At 43.8% G+C, this 22,296-nt stretch overlaps 1 protein-coding gene across 4 annotated transcripts; it reads left to right on the top strand.

The window, feature by feature from the left end:
* The first annotated feature begins 267 nt into the window (after positions 1–267).
* KIAA1024 (KIAA1024 ortholog) lies at positions 268–22,290 on the top strand. 4 transcript variants are annotated; one of them, XR_001864730.1, is made up of 5 exons: positions 268–2,644; positions 4,116–4,370; positions 7,918–8,028; positions 13,313–13,512; positions 14,256–22,290. XR_001864730.1 is itself a non-coding variant. In XM_017742715.1 (4 exons), the coding sequence occupies exons 1-4, from the start codon at positions 335–337 to the stop codon at positions 13,388–13,390; spliced, it is 2,754 nt and encodes a 917-aa protein (XP_017598204.1). In that variant the 5' UTR covers positions 268–334; the 3' UTR covers positions 13,391–22,290. The 4 variants fall into 4 exon arrangements, 3 of the variants coding, with proteins under 3 accessions (XP_017598204.1, XP_008638306.1, XP_017598205.1); XM_017742715.1 differs by having other exon boundaries at positions 13,313–22,290; XM_008640084.2 differs by lacking the exons at positions 13,313–13,512; positions 14,256–22,290 and having other exon boundaries at positions 7,918–11,760.
* The last annotated feature ends 6 nt before the right edge of the window (positions 22,291–22,296 follow it).

Genomic DNA, 22,296 nt, shown 5'->3' with positions numbered 1-22,296 from the left:
TTGTCTATTTGCCATTAGTTCAGCCTCTCCAAAGCTTCTGCTATGTATTCACTTGGTTGCTTTAGTAGACATTGGTATAAAGGAGCCTTCTTGGATAAAACCCTGATTCCATTTAAGTATTGATTTATTGGATGCTAGGATTACAGCTTGAAGTTCAGAACATGAGGATGGATTATAAAAGCAAGCCCTGGACTGCGTGGTTAGGGAGTCAGGCCCCATCTCTGGCTGAATTGCAAGGCCTAGGGTATTATCTGTGGGGGACTTACAATCTTTTCTGTGTTGCTGTAGAAGTGGAACGCAGTTTCCAGGCTAAACGGCAAAATACGCTTAAGCCATGGAGTCCAACCAGGAGTCCTCACTCTTCCTGGTGAAGATATTGGAGGAGCTGGACACGAAGCAGAATACTGTTTCTTACCAGGATCTCTGCAAGTCCCTTTGTGCAAGGTTTGATTTATCCCAGTTGGCCAAGCTCAGAAGCGTGCTGTTTTACACTGCTTGCCTGGATCCTAATTTCCCAGCGACTTTGTTCAAAGACAAAATGAGATGCACTGTAAACAATCAGCAATCAAAGAAAATCATGGTTGCAGCAGATATAGTAACAATATTCAACCTCATACAAATGAACGGGGGAGTGGCCAAGGAGAAGCTTCCAGTAGCAAGGCACAAAGTGAAGAAGAAGGAGTCCTTCGAGTCCTGCAGGTCTGACACAGAGATCTGCAATATGGCAGACTGTGTGCCTGACTGTGTGCCCAACTGCGAGCTCAACGACCAGGACTTTAACCGGGGCTTTCCAGTCAGAAGGTCTTCGAAATGCAGAAAGATGGACTGCAAAGACTGCCAGCAGTTCGTCCCCTCATCAGAACCCAACTTCTTGCTCGGTGTTAATAAGGACATGAAGGGCCGGGCTGCCTCTCTGGACAGGCTGCAGGCACTGGCATCCTACTCCATCGCCACGTCCCCACCATGTGAGATGCAGAGTACGTACTTCCCCATGAACATTGAAAATGAATCTATTTCAGACCAGGATTCCTTGCCTATAGGTGCAGGCATAAAAGAAACTTTCATTTCAAATGATGAGCCTTTCGTGATGCAGTCGTGTGTCCAGAAAAGAAATATATTCAAAGAAGATTTTCATAATCTGATTACAATATCTCCCAACTTAATACCATCCAACAAAACACCAGAAGATGGACACAGAGAGCCTCAGAACAGGAAAGAAAGCTCTAAGCAGACTTTCTTCAACCACAGCTTTGAAATGCCATACAGCAGCCAGTACTTGAATCCAGTTTATTCTCCTATACCAGACAAAAGGCGAGTGAAGCATGAAAGTTTAGATGATCTTCAAGCTTCAACATATTTTGGCCCAACTACTGTTCTTGGGCCCCAGGAAACCAAAAAGTGGAGTGGAAAGCCAACCAAGCAAACTGCCTGGCCAGCTAAAAGCTGGAGTTTAAATACTGAGGAGGTCCCTGACTTTGAACGCTCATTTTTTAACAGGAAGCAGTCTGAAGAGAAACCACGATACCAGAGTTCGAACAACCCATCTCCAAACTTTCCTTCAGTTGACAGGCATCAGTCCTACCTAAACACAAAGGATCAGCAACCAATTATGCAGGCAAACTATGCTGTGAAACCCAATGGGCATAAACCTAAGGAGATTCCTTCCATTCTAGATGTGGAGAAACACGAGCCAGTCAAAAAGTTTAAGGATAAAAGCATTAACTGTACTTCTGTGCAGATCTTAAGCATTGACAGGACCATGAGTGTTGGGACACAAACGGAGCAGCAGGTTCTGGACCACAAGAAGTGCAAGGATTTGTGTGCAGCAGGCCAAGCCAAGTACGGTGAGCGGCACTCTCTGAAGCAGTCGGATGATGACTCCGAAATCGTGAGTGATGACATCAGTGACATTTTCCGGTTTTTGGATGACATGAGTATCAGCGGGTCCACGGGAGTGATGCAGTCCTCGTGCTACAATAGCACTGGTTCCTTGTCTCAGGTGCATAAATCAGACTGTGATAGCTCACCTGAGCACAATTTGACTAAGATCTCCAACGGGAGTGCCTGTAACAAATTGGATAAAGTGGTCAGGGCGGATGTCAGTAACACAGATGATGAACTGAAAACGAGTGTCTGCAAATTAGTCTTGAGGATTGGCGAAATAGAGAAGAAACTGGAATCTCTCTCAGGTGTCCGAGAAGAAATCTCTCAAGTCCTGGGGAAATTAAGCAAGCTGGATCAAAAAATCCAGCAGCCAGAGAAGGTCAGTGTACAAATAGATCTCAACTCTTTGACAAGCGATGCCGCATCAGATGAGAGCAACTCCCCGCAGATATTTCAGTGCCACAACACTCCTCATGGAGGCAAGCTGGAGAATAATCCAGAATGGTGCTGTTCGGATGCCAGTGGAAGTAACAGCGAGAGTCTTCGAGTAAAAGCCTTAAAAAAAAGTTTGTTTACTAGGAGATCATCAAGATCATTAACAGAAGAAAACAGTGCAACCGAATCCAAAATAGCAAGTATTTCAAACTCTCCCCGAGACTGGAGAGCTATTACTTACACCAACCAAGTTGGCATTACAGAGGAGGAGATGAAAGAGAGAGATGGAGGAGAAAATAAGGACTGGCACAGGAAATCTAAAGAGGTAATTTGAACTTTAACTCACATACTAAATGCTTAAAAATAATGTGGTTATGAATATCTTCCATAGTCATCACAAGCCTCGGGGTATGACAATGCTTTGCCCTGCCATGTTATGCCTGCCTATATTGTTACCATAATTGAGTGATTTTGTACCCGTAGGTTCTTGCTTGGCAGCTGCAAAATGGCCAAGTTGCTCCTTAAAAGCTTTGCTTTTTTGTAAAGGGAGGGTGGTAATGTGGGTGGCATGTTGGGAAGATGATGGTATTCTTCATCATCAGTAGCAGTATAAGGAGGCCTGGTAATTACCTTGGAGAAAAGCGTGTGGGGAAAATTGAAATTCTCTAGTGATTGTTTTAGAAGGGATATTTTGGATTTGAATTGTGATGGCTTTTATCAGAGAAGTATGTACATATTTAAAAGCCAACAAAATAGATTCATGGATTCAAATCCCTCAAGGAAAGGAACCCTTGTACGTGTACTGTGAGATGCTCATTGTAGTTGTGCTCTCTGTCTGACTTTCATGGTCATTCAAATGACTCTTAAGCCCCCTGTTGTGGAACTACAGCGTAGCTGTTCTCTTGGTTTTGCTGGGCAGAAGAACTCTGCCCATCCTCCCAGCAGCTGCCCAGTGCCCCCTTCGCTGACCCCATGGCTGTCCTGGCTGCCCTTGTGCAGGGCTCTGGGTGCTGCTCTGTTGAAAGTGCACAGGGTGGGTGCTTGTTTCTGTTTGGGGAGGGCAGGGGGTCCTGCAGCCCCTTGTCAATTGTGACCACACAACAGGCATGCTGTGCCTCCTTACAGTGGGCTGTGAGGGCAGAGAAGGTTGAGAAAAGAGAGGAAGAGGTTTGATGGAAATAAGTGCGGCTGGGTGAACAAGAAACCACAAACCATGGGTTATTGCTAGACTGCAGAGGGGGAAGAAGGCCGTCCTTAGTAAGCCCAAACCTTGGCTTTTCTGTAGATTGCTCTGCTCAGGATGACATGCTGACTTTGGGAGTCCCTTATAGGCTCCTTCCGTGGACTGTGGCTGACACTGGATGGTACCATGGATGCTGCAGTGTCAGGCTGGGGGCATCGCTCAAGACTGCTTCATGTTAGGATTTGATCCAGAAACAGAAACCCAGAAGCCTGCTTGTGTCTCTCAGCTTTTGCAGATCAGTTGGGCTTCTCTGGATGTCAGGGCCGTGTTCAGAATAGTTTTTTGATCTGTAAACAGCACAAAACCTAAATTTCTTCTGCTGCATCAGCATTGTGTTTGTGTTCTAGTGAATGTGGAGTTGTGTCTGTAAAATACCTCTTTGGTTTGGCTGTGGGAAGAAGGGGGGCAGTGGATTAAGGCCATCCAAAACCTTTGTCTTAGCTGGTAAATTTTTTATCATATGGTGATTCTGAAAGGAATAGCTCTGTCTTTTGTGTTTAACTCCCTCATAGTCTTGTTTTTTTCTCTCAAATTCTTTTGAACCCTATTGCAGGCAGACAGGCAATATGAAATCCCACAGCCACATAGACTCTCTAAACAGCCAAAAGATGCTTTCTTGATTGAACAAGTCTTTAGTCCTCATCCCTACCCTGCATCACTCAAGTCACATATGAAAAGCAACCCACTCTACACAGACATGAGGTTGACAGAGCTGGCTGAAGTGAAACGTGCCCAGCCGTCATGGACCATAGAGGAATACACGAGGAATTCCGGGGATAAAGGCAAGATCGCAGCCTTGGATCTACAAGTGAGTCCCAGTTGTTTAATTTGAATGGCTTGATTTCGAAAGGATGTTGCCATAATATGCATTTAAGAAGGGATTTGGATAGCTCAGGAAAGAGCTGTGAATTGTTGTGCCTCTAATCTTGCTGATCCCTATCCATCCTGGCCAGGGACAATGAAGAATGTGACTGTTTCATTGCTGAATGGTGATCCTTGACAGGTTGATGCTCCCAGCTAATTCTGCAATGGAGAGATGTCTTCTAAGCCATTGTGGCTTTAGTAGCTCTAAAGAAGAGTTGGAGAATAAGGAAGTGCAGGGGTGAACTGGTCCCTAACTGCAGCAAGGCAGAGTGGTGCAGGAGCTGGAACTGCTGCCTTTTCCTTTGTGTTTGTTCTCTCTGAATTATTCACAGGGAATTGCAGTGTTACGGTTTTATTTTTTTTCCATTTTACTAGGAAGATGAGACATAAAATACTTGTAGAAGATGTTCAATACCATGACTGGTTTTGAAACACGTCACTGTTGCAGCTTTGAAGTGGCTGTTGGAAACCAGCCAGGCAACTGATGGTGTGTCTAGTTTGCATTGTGGTTCAGCTTGTAAGTGTGCAGGCTCCTGTGCAACAAGCACAGGAGACAAATTCAAATTTTGCATTTACGTTTTCCCAACACAAAATCACAAACCTGACATAAAATGAGCACCCACATTGGATACCCTGTGTAGTCTGATAGTCACAACACATCTTTTAGGAAGGGAGATAACCGAGCAGAGGTTTAAAGAGGAAGCCTGAAGAATGACATCCAAAATGTGTAAAGACCAAAGAAACGTTGCATTTCTTGGTCTTGAAATCCGAATGTGTCACACAATGAAATCCACACTGATGTGCAATAACTGTGTATCGTTTATATGCACTTTGACAGTAGAATGTAGGACCAGTGCGGGGGTCTGGTGCTGACCTCAGGCATTTTGGGCTCTGTGGCCAGCAGTCTGTGGGGTGCAGCTGTGCTCAGGCAGGGAGTCTGCTTGTCTCCACAGCTTGTCTGCCAGGGAAAGTGGCATGGAAGAGTCTGAGACCTTGGTGCTCCATGCCAGCCCTCGGTGGCTTGGTGCTGAGGGTACCTAAGCCAGCTCCAAACCCATCAGGCTAATCCCTAGGAAAGCATCAGGATGCTGTGCCTCAGGACCCCAAGTTGGCTCATTTGATTTGAAACCATCACCCATAGAGTGTTGTAGTGCAACTCCCGTGAGTGTTTCTGCAGGAATTTGTGCACAACAAATTCACCTCCTTGCTTGGCTCATGCAAACTTCCCTGTCCTCACCAGTCCCTGCTCCTTTCTGTGCCTAAAGTGCAATTGGAAAGAAACCAGGCAGCACAGGGACCAGGCTGCATCTTGCCTCAGCTCCCTGCTGCCTTTTGGGTTTTAAAAGCTTTAGAGGGCTTACTAAATTCCTAACCCTGGCATGGCAGACTGTATGCTAGAGTAGGAATAGGCTGGAAGAAGTTCCTCTGCAGCAGGCGGTCACAAAGCATCCCTTACCTGCTGTGTGAGCCAATAAGGGAGGTGATATTTGGGAGCAAAACCCCTCTGGGAGTAGTGTTCTCCATCTGCTCCTGGTAGGGCTGTTTTGTTCTCTGTAAGCAGCTCTGCATGGCTGTGAGCAAACCAGAGCAATCGGCTTATTGCCATCATTTATCTTTAGGATAAAGGTGATAGAAGTTTACTGGTTTGATTCTCTCCCTCCAAAAAGACTGTCAGAATTGCATCTACCCCGCAAAGCCCACGTCTAGACTTTATAATGGAGCTTACTGACAAACTTAAAAAATAGACACAGACTGATGAGTGGGTTTTTTTTCCCAGTGATTAAGTTTATTAGAACTGAAAGTAAATACATTATGCCTTAATGAACATTCCCACGTCTGGCAATGAAATGGGAAAGGAAGCTGATTAACAGTAATGGGCCTTTTTAATAATGCATCTTCCTTTTGAAGTAGTTAAAAGGTCAATGCCAAGGCAGAGGGGTCCAAAACTGCAATTTCCTTGAAGCACAGTATGCCTATCTTTGGGAACTTTCTACCTTTGTTTACTTAAAATTTCTCCTGGAGCCTGACAAGTCTGCTGGGTTTTCCTCCAAAAAAAGAATTGCAAAAGTAGTCATGCCCAAAGCTTGTCCCAGGTGTGGGCTGTGTGTGAGATTCATTGCTTTGCTCTGTGGATGATGATCCACTGGGATGAAACAGTGTCAGGCTGTTTTCTGATGCCTTTAGAGATGAGATTGCTTATTTTATTCAGAAGGCTGGAACAGGTAATTCAAAGCCCAAATGGTACAATCACAGATGTGGCTGATGGCCTCTGTTTCAGCATCCTAATGCTATCGTACAGCTGTCCATAAAATGCTCATAAAACCATTGCTCGATTTTCATTGTTTATTTCTGAGATAGCTATAAACTCACTTCTTTTAGTAGTTCTGTACATAAAGCAAATGCTACTATCAGGCAAAGCCAAGTTTCAGCCAGTAGCTCATGGTCACAAAAGCTGAATTAGTCAATTAAAGGCTTAGTTAAATCCCTCTCAAGTCAGCTGGAATTTCTTTGCAGGGTCCAACAAGCTTTGGATCAGGACTGTTACAAGGACCGAAATAGTGTGTGTTAGGGTATTCTCACTGTAATATTTTTATGTGGATTTTTTTTCATTTTTTTAAAGAAATAGACTTTTGGAGCCCCAGATGAAGGAGACAGCTTTGGGGAAATGCTGTCATTTTTCAAAATGTTCTTTTTGCTTTATTCCTGTCTGCTGGTAAGTTCAATATAATGAGTAGTGTTTGGGTTTCCCCAGTTTCCCCCCCATTTTCCTCTAACACAGAGGTTAAAGGGAAAAAAACAAGCAAGGTTGAAATGGAAAGCTTTAAGAAGTCATAAATACTGAGGAATAAAAAACTGTGAGAAATAAAAAATAAATAAATTAAAATAAATAAATAATGGAAATACTGATAAAGTTCTGCAGGTTGCCTGGGTCCCCAGGTATTACCATTCCAGGGAGGGGGGGCGGTCTGCAAATTGCCCCTGCAGAAGGACTGGGTACTGGATGGGCTGGGTAATCATGCCCTGCAAGCAAGTCATGGTACCAAAATTAGGGTTAGATTTATAAAATGTAGTGCATGAGGAGCATATATTAAGAGCCTTTCCCATCAGCTGAGCTTTAATAATTTAAAAATTATTAACAGTAACAGGCCGGCACTTGCTGACATTTCTGCTGTCAAGCAGATTAAAGAGATCTTATTTAAATGCTATCCAAGGTGATGAAGTTTCTGGTAAATCAGAGGTATGTGAGGGGTTTTGGAGCAGAATCTTACTGTTGCAGGAGTTTATTTTTTGCAATATTTTCTTACCACTTTCATCAGCTTTATGGAATTGGGACCAGGAGATGAAGGGGTGCGAGAAGTGGCAATAACCCACTTTATCCTGACAGCAGATCCAGGTGCAGCTGGGAGGCCTTCAGGCACATCTGCTTTGTTTATTTACATTACTAATGGCAGACCCCAGACAACTAACAACTGTTTCCTTTTAATTTTTAGACTCAAGAATCTTTAAACCCAAACAACTTAGAGTACTGGATGGAAGACATTTATACTCCTGGCTATGATTCCTTGTTGAAACGGAAAGAAGCCGAGTTCAGGAGAGCAAAGGTTTGCAAGATCGCTGCCCTGATCGCAGCGGCCGCCTGTACGGTTATCCTGGTCATTGTGGTTCCCATTTGTACAATGAAATCCTGAACCTGGCCACAGACCCGTGACTCCCAGCCACGTGTGTCTCGGATAGCTCACGCTGTGTGTCAAATGTCTGCTGGCAAAACTGTAAGGAATTCGCTGAGGAGCCGTGTTCTGAGCATATCCTGGTGGAGAATGCTGTAAATGAAGGCAGAACGCAGAACAGCTAGAGAAACATTTTTGGAAAAGTCCTATTTTAAATAACAGACTTTGTGGTGAAGTTAATGGGAACTTGGTTCAATTTTTATGCATTTTTAAGAGTGCAATATTTTTTTTTTCCTAAAGAAATGATATAATGTTTTACAGAATCAGAGACTGATGAGAATCCAGGCAAAAGAGGAAGGTTGTCTGAGCTATGTTGCATTTAAATGAAGTGTGGGTACATGGAGGTAGCACTGTATAGAAGGGAATGTTCTATATGCATTACATCAGGGAGCTAGGGAAGTCTTAACAGCTCTCTACAATGTAGAAAACTCTGAATGTATTGTATTTATTTTATAGTATTTATGTATTTCATGATCATTTGTTTGAAAGCAGACTGTGTAGCTGTGAACAGAGTTCATTCCTATGTTCAGATTTAAAAGGGCTCTTTGTATTTGGTCTTGCCCTGAGACCCACTCTATCATCACTGAGTACTTAGATCTAAGTGCAATGTGCTGCAGACCAAAAAGATTATGTTTTAAAGCAATCACAAGAGGTTTTAGTTACTTCTGTTAAATAACATTTGCATAGAGCTGGCAAACTTGCCTTGCCAAAAGGGTATTCCTTACCTCTGCAGACAGTGAAGTTGTCTCAATTTCACTCCTGCCAGCAAGCAAAGCTGGCAAATCAAAGCAACGCTCTGTTAAAGTTCTTGGAAATGTAATCTGAACAGTTACAATTTTTTTTTTTCCCCACAAAGTCTTTGTGCCTTTTTTTAGACTGTAGGTTAAATAGAACTGTGTAATTTTTTGCTATTTTAAGCCCATAACATAAATCACAGCATAATGGGTACTAATGGAGCTTCTTTTCCCACAAGCCTTCTATACAGCTCCGAGTGCTCCTCAAGCAGCAGGGCTGGTGGTTACTGAGCACTTATATTAAGGGCACAATTTCTCAGCACTGGTAGAAACTTGCTGCAGATGCAATGCATCCAGCACAGGGAGATCTTTTGCTTCCCTCTTGCTAATGTACTTAAGAATGATGGTTGAATCTACTGGGCAGCAAGCAGTCTGTATCCCGTTGGAAATGTCCATTTGATGCTTTATCCCAAATGCAAATAGCAGGTTCGATGGAATTCTCAAGCTAGGACAGAAATTGCCTGTCATGGTTAGTGAAAGCAAAAACCCAGACAGTATTACTCTTCTGTCAAGTTTAGAAAAAAAGACAAAAAAAGTATTTTCAGGAAATAATGTGATCTTGCTGGTCCTCTAAGGGAAAGAAGATTCTTTTAGTGAACGCTCTTTATGTAAGGTAATTTGGTTTCTTCAGAAGCAGCCTCCCTACACAATGACACAACAGCTAAGAAAGGACTGGATGCTCCTTCCTCTGGCTCTCTGGGATGTGCTGCACTCACTGTTTGTTTCTGGCTGGTTTAAAAAAAGTATTGAGGGAAGGGTGTGTGGGAGGTGAAGGCTTTGTTGTGACTTTAGATGTGTGTCAGTTCTTTCCTGCAGTTGGAGAGCTGTTTGTGTGCTGCTCACGTGCTGTGCTTTATTTAGGGATAGGTGATCCCTGGGACTGTTGATCTGTCAGAAAAATAAGTGTAAGCACAGGGTTGGATGTCCCATCAGCAAAGAGAGAACAAGAATAGGCCCACAGACAAAATCTGTGCCTGCCTGGCCTGAATCCTGACCCAAATTCTGTGGCTTTGGCCCATTCTTTATACTAAGATAATTTCTCTTTCCTCCCAGATGCTGCAGGATGGAGTCACAGCAGGGAGGGAGCAATTCACACTGTCTATTTTAGGCTGCCTTTGATTATGGTGTGATTCAGAGCACCTGAGTACAGGATCCATCCGTAGTAAATATAGACAGGTAGAGAAAACCTCTGGGGACAACTCAGAGCTGCCAGCAAGATATCTAATATTAGACATGTGAAAAACACTCTGGAGGACACTGCTCTGCAGTTTACCTCCTGCCCAATTTAGATTGATTGTATATGTAGAAAAACCTATTCCTATTTCAGGTAATGTCAGAAAGCCCTCTGACACCCCCCCCTCCTTGGCTGGTGACAGCAGCACGGGCTGCTGTTGGAGGGAGCAGTGTGGGGGCACAGTGTCAATCCCCCATCTGCCCACACCAAGCAGCAACAAGACCCTTGGAGGGGCAGGATGAGTGGGGACAGACCCCCTGCCTTCACCAACCCCTCTTGCACTACCGTGAATGGTCTGGCCCTGCTGCCCCCAGCCCCAAATCAGCACTTTCTCCAGGGCATTTCAGTAATCTGATTTTAGAAAATATCGTTTCTCCCTTAGGGGAGATAGGAGAAGGGTGGGGAGGTGCTACTCATCACAGGGTTTGTCTGTGCAACTCATCCAGCTAGCGCCAGATGAGTCTTTGCATTAGAGATGCCCAGAATCCTGGGAAGGCTTTTGCAGGTTATGGAGCTGTGGGTGACATGAAGCTGGCCCAACCCAAGCACTCAGCATCCCAAACATCCATGCTGCTCCTAATTTATTGAGGTGCTTTTGCCCAACCTTACTTTGCACAAGCAGCCAGTGGCACCCACTTCATTGGTCAGTGGTTTCCTTGCACACCAGACTGTGGTTTGTCATGAATTCCCTCCTGGGGTTCGATTTGGCTCCTGCAGTCTCTGGAAGCATTTCCGTGGTGCCAGGAGCCTGAGGGGAACTTGGAGAGCAGAGCCTGACTCCCTGCTCCACAAACACCTCTGTGAGCTGCTGCCTTGCTGTCTCCTCCCCTCCCTGGCTGCCTCTGGCAGCTCCTTGGCACCACTGGGATGTGCATCCCAAGCCATTCCCAGTGGGATTTGCATCTGGCACAGAGCCCTTCTTAAAACAGGCAAGGAGATGGAGTGATGGGATGCTTCTGCTGGAGGAGAGCAGCCAGGGAAGGAGGAAGCCTGCACAGAGTGTACACACTAGGTGAAATCCTGACGTATTAACCTGCAAGAATATTGTGATCCACCTTGTGAACCAGTTACCAACTAGAATACACTGTATACTATATGATAGACTTTTGTATAAAAAAAAAAAGAGAAACTAAAGCTATAGGTACATTGTAATCCTTGGTGTGATTGAAAAAGTGTCCTAGATTGTATTACTTAATTAAAATTATGATGAGCATATTGAACTGTTTTTCGTATTTATGCCTTATAAACTTGATATATTACACACGATAAAATGAAACTGCAAGAACTATAAGAAAAGATACTCCATTTTGGGGGCAAATCCCATTTGCTTTTCCTAAAAAAAGAGTGCTGCTTTAAATGAGCTTAATAAATCATGTGTGCAGAAGAGCAAGAGTAGGATATGTCCCCAAATGACTTTTTAGGATTTTTTTTTTTTTAATGGGGCTTTGGTTAATGTACTATGTAATAATTTTATTTTATAATGTTACTGTACAATGTTGCCTTTTGGTTCATTTAAATATAGCACCAAATAAACTTGAAATTACAGTGTCCTAAGTTTTAATGAAACAGTTATAATAATTTATTACTCCGTTGCTTTTCCAGTTGTTTTTTTTCTTAGAGACATCAAGATAGCCATGGGTTGTGAGTGTGTCAGTGTTAGATAACTAAGCAGCCTATCTAGTTCTTGGCAGAATTGCTAATGGATTTCTAACTTGTGAAATAATAAGATGGCAGAAGATAATGAAAAATGAGTTTGTTTGATTTCTTTTAAGAGCTCCTTTGCGTCATATTGTTTGGGCTTCTGGAAGATTAGCTCTTGACACTAATCGTAGTATTTCATTTTATAGGCTATTTCATGACTGAGTTTTGCCATATCAACTGTTTTATGACTAATATTTTGGTACCTGTTTAACTTACATGTTTATGCAACCACTGCCCCTTTTATGTCAGTACTACAGATAAGTGCTTATAATCACCTGTGAACAGGCAGTCAGTTTGCTTAGGGTCCCTGTATGAATTTAATTTGCTGCTTGTGAGTTGTTAATTGCCAAAGCAGGTTGTCTTAAAATTCCAGGTATTGAAACACAGGTAGAGCTGAGCCTACCACTGCTGGAGGTTACAGAGGGCAGCTGTGGAAGAAGACACATAAACAATGAGCAGTGACTTGAAAACACAGTACTGTGAGACCTTGATTTGCTCCTCTCTGCTGCACAAACACCTTCAATGCATTGTTTTAGCAGTTCTGGACAGGATGGGGAGTTCTGAGTGCCCTCTGCAGGGCCAGACCGCCAGCTCCAGCCTTGGGTGCTCACATGTTGCGAGTCAGGCTGCAAACCACCACAGGTCCCCGTGGAGGGATTGTCAGTCACAATTTGGTGCTGGTTTCAGTTTGGGAGATTGTTTTGCATTTATTTGCACCAATGGTTTATCATGGGTTTGCATCAATGTCAGGTTTTTCTCTTGTACCCATCAAGTCCAGAAGCTTACAAGTAGGAGTGCCATTTCGATTTTTACTTTGAATCCAGGAGCAGGAACATTCATAAAAATGCTAAGTGGGACCAGGCTTATGCCAAAAAATCCTAAGCACTCTGGCACAGCATTCCTCAGTCATGAAGCTGTGTATATTGGATATATAGATCTCATCTGGGTCATTGCTGTGCTGGAAGATGGAGCAGCTGCCAGGTTTCTGTCTGCTGGATGGAGTCACTGAGTCTCAAGGTAGAAGAAAACTCCTACACACAATGTTGTATTGCCAACCAAGCCCCAGCCCCACGAGCTCGGGGCTGCTTTGAGTGTATCAGAGCAGTCGATTGTCCTGGTTGAATAAATCCTTGATTTCATATCTAGCTCTGGTGAATGGCTCTGCCTGTTGCACAAACAAGTCACAAGCAGAATATTGGATCTCAGGGCCATATACTTCCTTTTGAGGTGCTCCTGTGTCTCCATCCCATTGCACCTGCAAACAGAAGAAAGGAAAGTAGGCAGTGCCCCGTCCATAGCAGTGTGCTCCTTCTGAAAGGAAAGGTCAGTTGTGTTGGTGTGCACTTCGGGAAGAGACAAGCACCTGGGGAAGTAATTATGGGGATGAGGTAATTTTTTAAATTTCATTTTTTCTTTGCTATCTTTTCAGGAAAGAACACTCTGTCTCGTAAAGTGCTGCTCTGCTGGTGGTTCTCCAGCAAACTTGGCTGCTTTGGACAACTTCTGAGACACTGGATCACTTGATATCTTTCAGGCTGTTACATAAATCTACAACGTTCACTTAGATACTGGAACAAAATCTTCCAACAAAGAAGAAGTGGGCTGTCAGCAGCCAAACTCCTCCCATGAGTAAGTTCCCTATGGTTTTATTTATGTTCTTCAATACAGTACAAACTATGTGTAGGAGAGGCATGAAGCTCTTCCAGAAGCAACTGTACATCCATACCTTCCCAACTGCAACAGACTGGGATTTTCAAGGGAGGCTAGGTCGTGGTCTTGGATGAGCCCAGCACAAGAAAGCAGCTGTGCTTGGACTGTGCACGGCACCACAAGGCACTGCTGGTCCTGGTGGAGCAGCAGAGGATGTGAGGAGATGTGCAAAGTGCTCTCTGGACCAGAGAAGTTTTCCACAAGGCTTAACCCAGTATAGGGTTGAGGAAATGGTGGGTGTCTGGAGACACAGTTGCTGCTGAGGCCGGAGGCTTTTAGAAATTAAGAGCATTGTGGCAGCAATTACCCATCTCCAGTCCTGCTCCTCCCTGCCCTCCTGCACCCTGGATCTGTGGATTTTGGGATATTCCTCTGAGGCACTAAAGCAGGTCTCTGGACATACAATGAAGGCTCAGATCTTGCCTTTTCTCAAAGTACCAGATTTCCTCAGTAAAAAGAGGGAATTTTCTGCCAGACATTGATGCTTTGGCCTCAGCTAAAGAAAAAAATCCCAAGGTCTGTGATCTCCTTGTCCCACTGGAGAGGCTGGCAGCTCTTAAGGGAATGTGATCTGGCCCCTCCTCTCATCACCCCCAAAACATCATGAGAGCACCCTGGAAATGGCAGGGCTACAAAAACAAGTCCCATTTGCTTTTTTGTAGGGCTTTGTGAAAGCCACATTTCCTGCCAGTCTCTGCAACCAGAGGGCTGAAAACTGATTCCGTTTATTAAAGATGGAAATATATGGGTGATCTCCTCAGGTAGGAACACGCAGTTCTGATTGCTGGTTCTCTAATAAAAATGTAAAATCCTGCTATTTGCAGCAGAATTGCTCTGTTTTCCTTGCTCATTTTGAGCCTGTGTGCAGCGTGTGCTGTCTGTATGTTGTCCCCCAGCACGTGGTGAGGCTCCAGACTGTGTCCACAACAGCAGGTGTCCCCCTGGAAGAGGGGGAAAAGAGGGACTAGAGAAATGCTAATTATTTTGCCTGTCCCTGGAAATCATGTGGAAGCTGGTCCCTTTTGAAAAGCCTTGCTGTAAACTCTGCTTCAGTGACAGATGTATCTCCTCATTGAAAAATCCTCTTGATCTGCTGCCCTGCTAGACAGCCACACTTCCAACAATAACAGAGATCCATGTTGTACAGCGTGTTTTTCCTCATGTAATGTTGGGGGAGAGGAGAGAACCAAAGAACCTGAGTCGTTTATCTTCTTTGCTTGTCTTGGTAATGAAATATTGCTGTTGAACTTTACCCTGCCTTTCCTGTTACTATTTTTTTTTTTTTTTTTTTTTTTTTTTTCAATGATTGCCATTTAAGAGGTTCACAAAATTGCATTAGTAAAATTTATGACTGTGCAGCAAATATGTGCATATGCATTAATTCTGTTCAAGGCCAATATCTTGTAGCTGCAAAATTAATGTTATGGTGCAGTTTCTAAGTATGGCTAATGGCTGTTCAATAAAGCAGGGCTCGTGTTTTCCTCACCTTACAGCTCTTAATTCCTTGAAACAGTCCTGCCTTGAAGAGTTTGCCAGGTAAAAGTTAAAAAAAGGTACATGCACAACACACAAATATGTATTCTTTATACATTTTTGTTTATGCAATTAACCCTTGAAATTTTTGGCCCTGTGAGTTGGTTCAGTTGGGTTTCTGCTCCTTTGCATGGCTTTTAGTTCCAGGTTCCGAAAGCAGATGTCTATGAATGCAGTGCATTAAAAATGGGCCTTTTAGCCATGATTCTGATCTGGAGAGACTGAACTGGATGTTAGTGTTACCCTGAGGGTTACACCTCATGCTGTTTTGGAGTCAGTGAACAATAACTGCTCAGTAAACGATAAATTAATTGGCATTACTTACATTTAAACGTTCATTTTCCTACTATGTAAAAAAGCCACTTTCTGATAGAAGGATGAATTAGTATTTGTAGTCTTTTTACCAGTTTAAAGGTAGTTACTAATCTGGTATTCAAGGTTGAAGACATAACAAAAGACAAATGACCGATGACGAGGGCTTGCTCATGTGATAGTTGGAGAAAAGAGGTTGGAGAAATATTTTCAGGATGCTGAGACAGGAATTTAGACAGTATCTGACAGCACCTGTTTACTTCTTCAAAGCTTTGTCTGACAGCCAGAAGAAAGCTCCATGCTTGTGATCTGGAGCGATTGCCTGGTGTTTGGGATGTGATATGTGCAAGATCACTGCTGCTAGAGGTAAAAAGCTGATCCCTTGGGACTCAAAAGTATGAAGTGCTGAGGAGCTGAGGTGGACTGGAGCTCCGGGGCCGCCAAATGTCTGGGTATGTCCAAGTCAGGCTATGCACGAGCCCACTGGTCCCAAAAGTGGCTCCAACCACAACAGACCCTGGGCTCATGTCCGACGATCGCTTGGCAAAGGGATCAGTGGCAGCAGCCTGCAAAGCTCTGATGGAGGACACAAATATCCATTTACCATTGTGGGGGAGGGCTGGGGGGCAGTGACACTTTTTTTTCTCTGCCAAAAGCAAGGCATCTGTGGGGTGGAAAAAGCAGCGCAGTGGGAAAGCTAATTTCGTGTGAAAGCTCTCAAGGCAGTACCGTATGTCTTCCATGTTTTGGGACTAGTTGCTTGATCTCTGTGGGCTTTGGTTTCATGCCAGTTACTCACTGTGTCTCTCTCCAGGCATTTTCTTGGAATAGAGCTTGTCCCTTGCTGTGGGGTCATGAGATGCCCAGGAAGAGAGGGGCCAAACAGGGGCTGAGAAATCTTACAAGCACCACCTTGATGCTTATGATGGTGTTGCCACTATCATAGATAGTTACAGCCAGATCAGTCGTCAGATTTGTAACTCTGGTGGTAATCAGTGATACGACACCAGGGAGGTGTTTGGCTCAGCTTGTCAAAGTGTTTTGGTATTGTGAGAATGATGAATGTCACTGGGAAAGCTTTTTGGGGAAGATAACATGAGAGAGAAAAGCAGGGGAAGTGTGATGCCCTGCTGGGAGCATGGGGAGCGTGGGGAGAGTAGGATTAGTGCTGCAGAAGATGGGCAGACAGCGAGCATCTGCTCTGGGCTACCAGGATCAGAGCACAGCAGGACTGAGAAATTCTTGGACCAGTTATCAAGGAATTGGGAAACTCCAGGATACTGTACTCATGGGGGATTTTTATTACCCAGACATCTGCTGGGTAACAAATGCAGCTAATCACAGTGATAATGTACAACCCTAATTCACTATAAATTCTCTCCCATATGTTTACAATTGTATTTACAGTAGGAAGTGAGGGACAGTTATTCATGAATCAAGGTGAAATGAGTTGCTGGGGCAGAGTCAGCCATGTATTATGGAAAATAATGTGTGACAGACCTGAACAGAATCCTTCTGAAAGCATGGCTGTATTTCAGGTGTTTTAAGTAAAAAAAAAAAAAAAAAAAAAAAAAAAAGTTCCTGTAATTACTGGTTGCTTTTAAATGTGCCAGTTGAGCTAATCATTTCTCCATAACCTTTGCTGACTTCGAAGAACAAGTTTACAAGTGGAGTTGATGAAGATTTATCCTCCAGATGAAATACACCTCTTCAAATCCAATTCTGCTGATGACGAGGTGGAAAAGGGTTAAGAAAAAAATAAGAAAGGAACCATGATAACGGCTGCTTAGCTCATCGGTAGCACATGAAAGGATGTTGTTTTATTGATATACTTCTATGGCCTTTCGCCTGTTGCAGGCAATAATTTTGCCCTCTAACTCACCACGGACCCAGAAGAGCACTGTGAGCTCAAATACACCTGATATTGAGGGGGGCAGGAGGTGGCTCAGCTGCCGGAGTTCAGGGCTGAGCACAGGTAGTTACTGATGAATTGCGGTGCCTTTTCCTGCCGTTCAGCAATCCCTGCTCCCTGGCTGTGCTTGCCCCCGCGCTGCCTCCTCGGCGCCGTGGGTTTATTTTGGTAAGGATGTGTAAGCCGAGCTCTGGCTTCGGCCACTCAGAGCCCGGGGATTTGCATAATGGCATTACTGCTTATTCCTCAATTACAGTCTTTGAATATGCAAATCTGCTGATGCTGGTTACTGTAATCCTCCTGCTCTGGCAGGTCCCCAGCTGGGGAAGTTTTTGAGCCATTTATTGGCAATGAGAGTTTTCCTCGTGAGTTTCTTATTTCCAGCTGTGGGTAAAGGGGAAAAGTCCTCAATCAGCTACCTGAAATAGAGGAGAACGAAATTCAGAAAAAGGAAAGACCATTTTAAAAAAGAGCTTGGATGCTTTTTCCCCTGTCGTCTTCCTTGCAGGAGCTCACGTTCATGCTGGTGAGATGGGATGGATCAGCTTGCTCTGTCCTACACACCACAGCAGGGTTTGTCCTTGCAGCAACTTTCCCTGTTCCTCTCTGCCCTGGCTGCTGCCCACCTGAAATTTGGGTTCAAAGCAAAAGAGATGAGAGAACAAGCAGTGGTTTTGAAGGTTGCCTGTCCACTTGCTGCTCTTGGTGGCCTCCTGGCTCTGGAGGGGTTAGGTCACTGTAAAGCAGGAGAGCAGTTCAGCAGAGGACTTGCAGCCTTGGGTGGAGAGATGGGAAACCTCAACTCACAGCAGCTGAGCACCTGCCCCAGCTTAGACAAAAGAAAGTTTGCTGAATTGCAGTGTTTTGCTGTCTGCTGAGTTGTATAAGCATGTCGAGAGCTGCAGCTCTTTTTATTAAAGCATGACTTGAGTAACCTTTCCCATTTCTACTCCCAATATTTTCTAGTAGTATTTTCAGCTGTATTTATTTTTCCCCCTGTGTCTTTTCAAATAAAGGGGGAGAGTTTTTTCAAAATGTTATTCTCAAGTAAGAGAGAGTCCAAACTGCTTTATTTTCTGGAAGAAGTAGATTATTATAGGAAAATCAACACCTTTTCAATGGCAAACCTGGCAAAACTTCCCAGGTTTTCTGAAGAGGCAGCACCTCACCCACCAGTCCCTGCAGTTTAACCTCCCTCAGTGCCATGGGGGCCAGCACTCAGCTGGCAGAGACTGTCCTCGGATTCAGCTGCTGGGCATCATCCTTTCCTTACAGCTTCAGCCCCCTCTGCTCAACACCCTGTGCTCCCAGGGCATTCACCATAGCTCGTGTTCTTCTTCCCTAGCCATGGACCAGGTAGCTCCATCTGCAGACACAGCATTTGTTGAGGAAATCAGCTCCTTTGCATCTGAGTTGATGACTGTGCTGTGAGAATGTTGCTGTCACACAACTCAAAATGTCCCGGGAGTGGGGTATGTGGACAGATCTGAGAGGAACACTTCTCCCTGTGTATGGGAACATGTCCCACGCCATTGTGTGTTAATGGATATGATTTATTTCAGAAAAAAAACCCAAAAAAAACCCCAACGAAAATCCAGAAGAACAAAACCCAGGCAAATGCAGAACAAATGATTTATGGGAAACAAAACTGTTTGGAATATAAATACAGACAAGCACCATATTTGTTGCTGATGGTGCTATGTTCCCTGGGAGAATAAAGCCGTTTTGTAACTATTTGTCTGTGTCTTGAGCTTGCACACATTTAGTCTCAAAGTTTTTCATTTCTAATCATTTCATAATTTCATTTCTTATTCTAATCTTTTTCTTGGATCAACAAAAATGGTCGGACACCCATTTGTAGAAAGCTGCATTGTAATGTATTGTTACATCCTGTTCCCAAATCAGTTTCTTCAGTTCTCAGGAGTTCCCCAGTAATGCTTTATCAGCCAGACGTGGGAGATGATGCCTGGAAATAAAGATGTATCTTGTACCACGGCCTGCAACTGAAAATGTCCTGAGCGTTCCTGAGCCCTGCTTTGATGCCATACTTAGCAAAAGCTTGTCATGCTCCTTTCCTGGAAGATTAGTATGAACTGAAACACTTGGAAAGAAATTGTTCTTTGCATGTTTTTCACCCTTTAAGTGAGTAATACTTTTGGAGCTTTTCATCTTACTTTCACTGCAGGCGTTTCTGCTGTTCCATAAAAGTAACAAAAAATAGCCAGGGAATGAGATTTTAACCTTATTCTATGATAAGCTATTACACAAGAATTATTTTTCATTATGTACAAATGAACTTTTTAGGTAAACCAGATTCCTGGAAGGGAAAGAACCTCTTGGGAACTGAAGAGCTATGTTTAGGTCAAGTAAAGGACAGCATTGCATTTATGATTTTATCATCATGTACCTCTAATCTGGAAAAATTCCTCTACAAACCTTTAGGAATAAGAGGATAATCTAGTGCCTAGGTTTATTCAGTGTTTGGCTTGTCTGATGAGATCAATGAGAAGAGATGTGTTTATTATGTTGATGTTTGCAGGAAGCTGAGGTGATAGTGCTAAAACTCTTCAAGGATGTAAAATGCCAAGGTTACAGGAACTCTTTATGTTTCAGAAAAGGTGCAGATAAAATATAAGCATTCAGAAACACTGCAAAGAAGGGACATGTGACCATTTTTGCGTTGTGGAACAATATGGCAGTGTAGAGCAAGAAGCAGTCCAGCAAAGGACAGGACATGAGAGATGTCACTTGCTGTCCAAAGGGTCCCACCTCTCTTCTTGTTTGGACCCAGCTTCCTTGTAGTAAAAATATAGTAATCACTGTGAGACCTGAAATGCATTAACCAAGAGAGAGATTTCGCCACATGTCGTCAGCCTGTGAAGCTGCCCAGCCTTTCTGTCTGAATTTTGTTTTATTCAAGTCTCCCCCAGCAACAGTGGGTTGACTTTCCTACTCCTATTAGTTTGCCATACATTGTAACTGGTAGGAGAGAATAAAATTCTTCCAGTGAAAGTTCTGCTGCTGCAGTGATCTGATTTACTTAAATATGTGATCAAACGAAAATGCAGCTTCTGAAGAACACTTTAGAAAAAGAGCAAAATCTGGCATGTTGTTAGATGCCCTCAGTGACTGTAGACTTACCGGAGGCTTTGATCACAGCTTCCTTCATCTCTTTTCATGCTGCTTACAAAGTTACTCTATGTAAAAATGTAGTGTGTGATTTATTTCAACCAAGGAAAGACAAATTCATTCTGAAGGCGGGAGATGGTCAATCTCTGAGCTCGAGTTTGTGTGTAGATCTTGAAGGATTTTGGAGCAGTTGCTGTGGAGAGGATGTCGCAGGTGACTGACAGCAGAACCACACCATTGACTACAATGAAGTGGAAAGGTGACCTTCTGCAGTCAGGTTTCATTGTTGCAGAGTTGGAGATTGATTTTCCCCAAAATTGTGTGGTATCTCTGCACTAACCTTTCCACGAGCCCTGTCTGTGCACATTTTGAGCCATCTGGAAGCTCTCATGGGCCAGGAGCCATGCCTTGAAGCACAAAAATCTTCTCCAGGGGAGCTGTGGTGGTTACTGAAGGAATTCAGCCTTTATTTAGTCCATAAGAGACTGTTCCCACCACTGCTGAGCTGCAGATATTGCTCAGTTGCCCCTCTGCGACTGCTGCACTACATTGCAGTATTTCAGGAGGAAAAGTGGAGAATGACTTTTCCATTTGAAGCCATATGAGGGGATTCAGACAGACAGCATGTAATTGCCCTAGCTGGAGCTGGGCCAAGGCAGAGGATCTGTGGCTCCCCATCTGCAGGCTTATTTTCAGCACTTCAAATGAGGGATTTCGACAGAACGTGTCGAAATTAATGAAACAAAGTTAGTTTCTGTCTGGATATCTCCTCCATCATACCTACATCAGACACAAATAGCTCACCTGCCCTGGACTGCCCTTCAAAGGCTCATCTTACAAGCCCAAATGAAAGAGCAGCTGGAGGCGAAGAGCCTTTCCTATTCATTCAGGTGAGTTGTGAAGTGGGTAATGAAAATGCTATTGTTTTCCAACACGGCCAGAATAGGTTATTGAGGAAAATAAATTCTGCCCATGACTCTTCCTCTTACAATACAAACCATGGCCCTAATCCAGCAAAGCACTTTCGCCTGTGCTTAACTGGAAATTTGTGAGCAGCCCCGCTGATTGCAAGGGATCAGCTCTGGTGCCTGAAGTTAAATATGAGGGGTGGGAGCTGGCAGGTGGGCAGCTGAGCAGGGCCATTGCCCAGGGGCCTTGGCTTATTATCTGTGATTATATGGGCTTAGTGTTCGGCTGGAGCCGGGCCCGTTGGAACAAAGGAGTGGGATTAGCAGGCGTGCAAAGAGGGAGCAAAGCCAGAGGATTCCAGCAGTGTGGAACACAACTTTGTTACTCTGACAGAATGTATAAAAGTGAATGAAAGGGCTGTATGATTGCTGTTGCCATCCTGTTAATTAGGCTGAACTCATGGTTCATTAGTGCTACAATATGCTTCCATCCTTAACAAAGCCCTATTGGGTGCATGGAGCCACTTTACTATCAGTAAAATGAAGCCTTATCAGAGAGCCCTGTAATTCATTTTGTAAGACAAGTCATGACATATATTGTGTTGAATTGGCACTGAAGAAGCAGATTACTTGCTTAACACTTGCTTTTCCTAATGAACAGGAAAAGATGTTTCCAAAACTAAGTTATTTGTACTATTGGGAGTTCTTCTGACCTGGTGCCTAATTACATCACATAGTCCCTTAGCAGTGTTTCAAGTAGCTCCTAAATAACCCAAACTGAACTGCTTTTGCTCTTGCACATTCTCTCAGTGACACTGTGAACATACCATCAAGCATTAAATTCCTTGTTTCTTGCTGTCATTGTGGTGAAGACTTTAGTGTACAACCAGGACAGTTTCCCTGCAGCAG

Source organism: Corvus brachyrhynchos, unplaced genomic scaffold (genome assembly GCF_000691975.1).
Source record: "Corvus brachyrhynchos isolate BGI_N302 unplaced genomic scaffold, ASM69197v1 scaffold97, whole genome shotgun sequence".
Taxonomy (NCBI): Eukaryota; Metazoa; Chordata; class Aves; order Passeriformes; family Corvidae; genus Corvus; species Corvus brachyrhynchos.
This window is presented reverse-complemented; position numbering and strand designations above follow the sequence as displayed.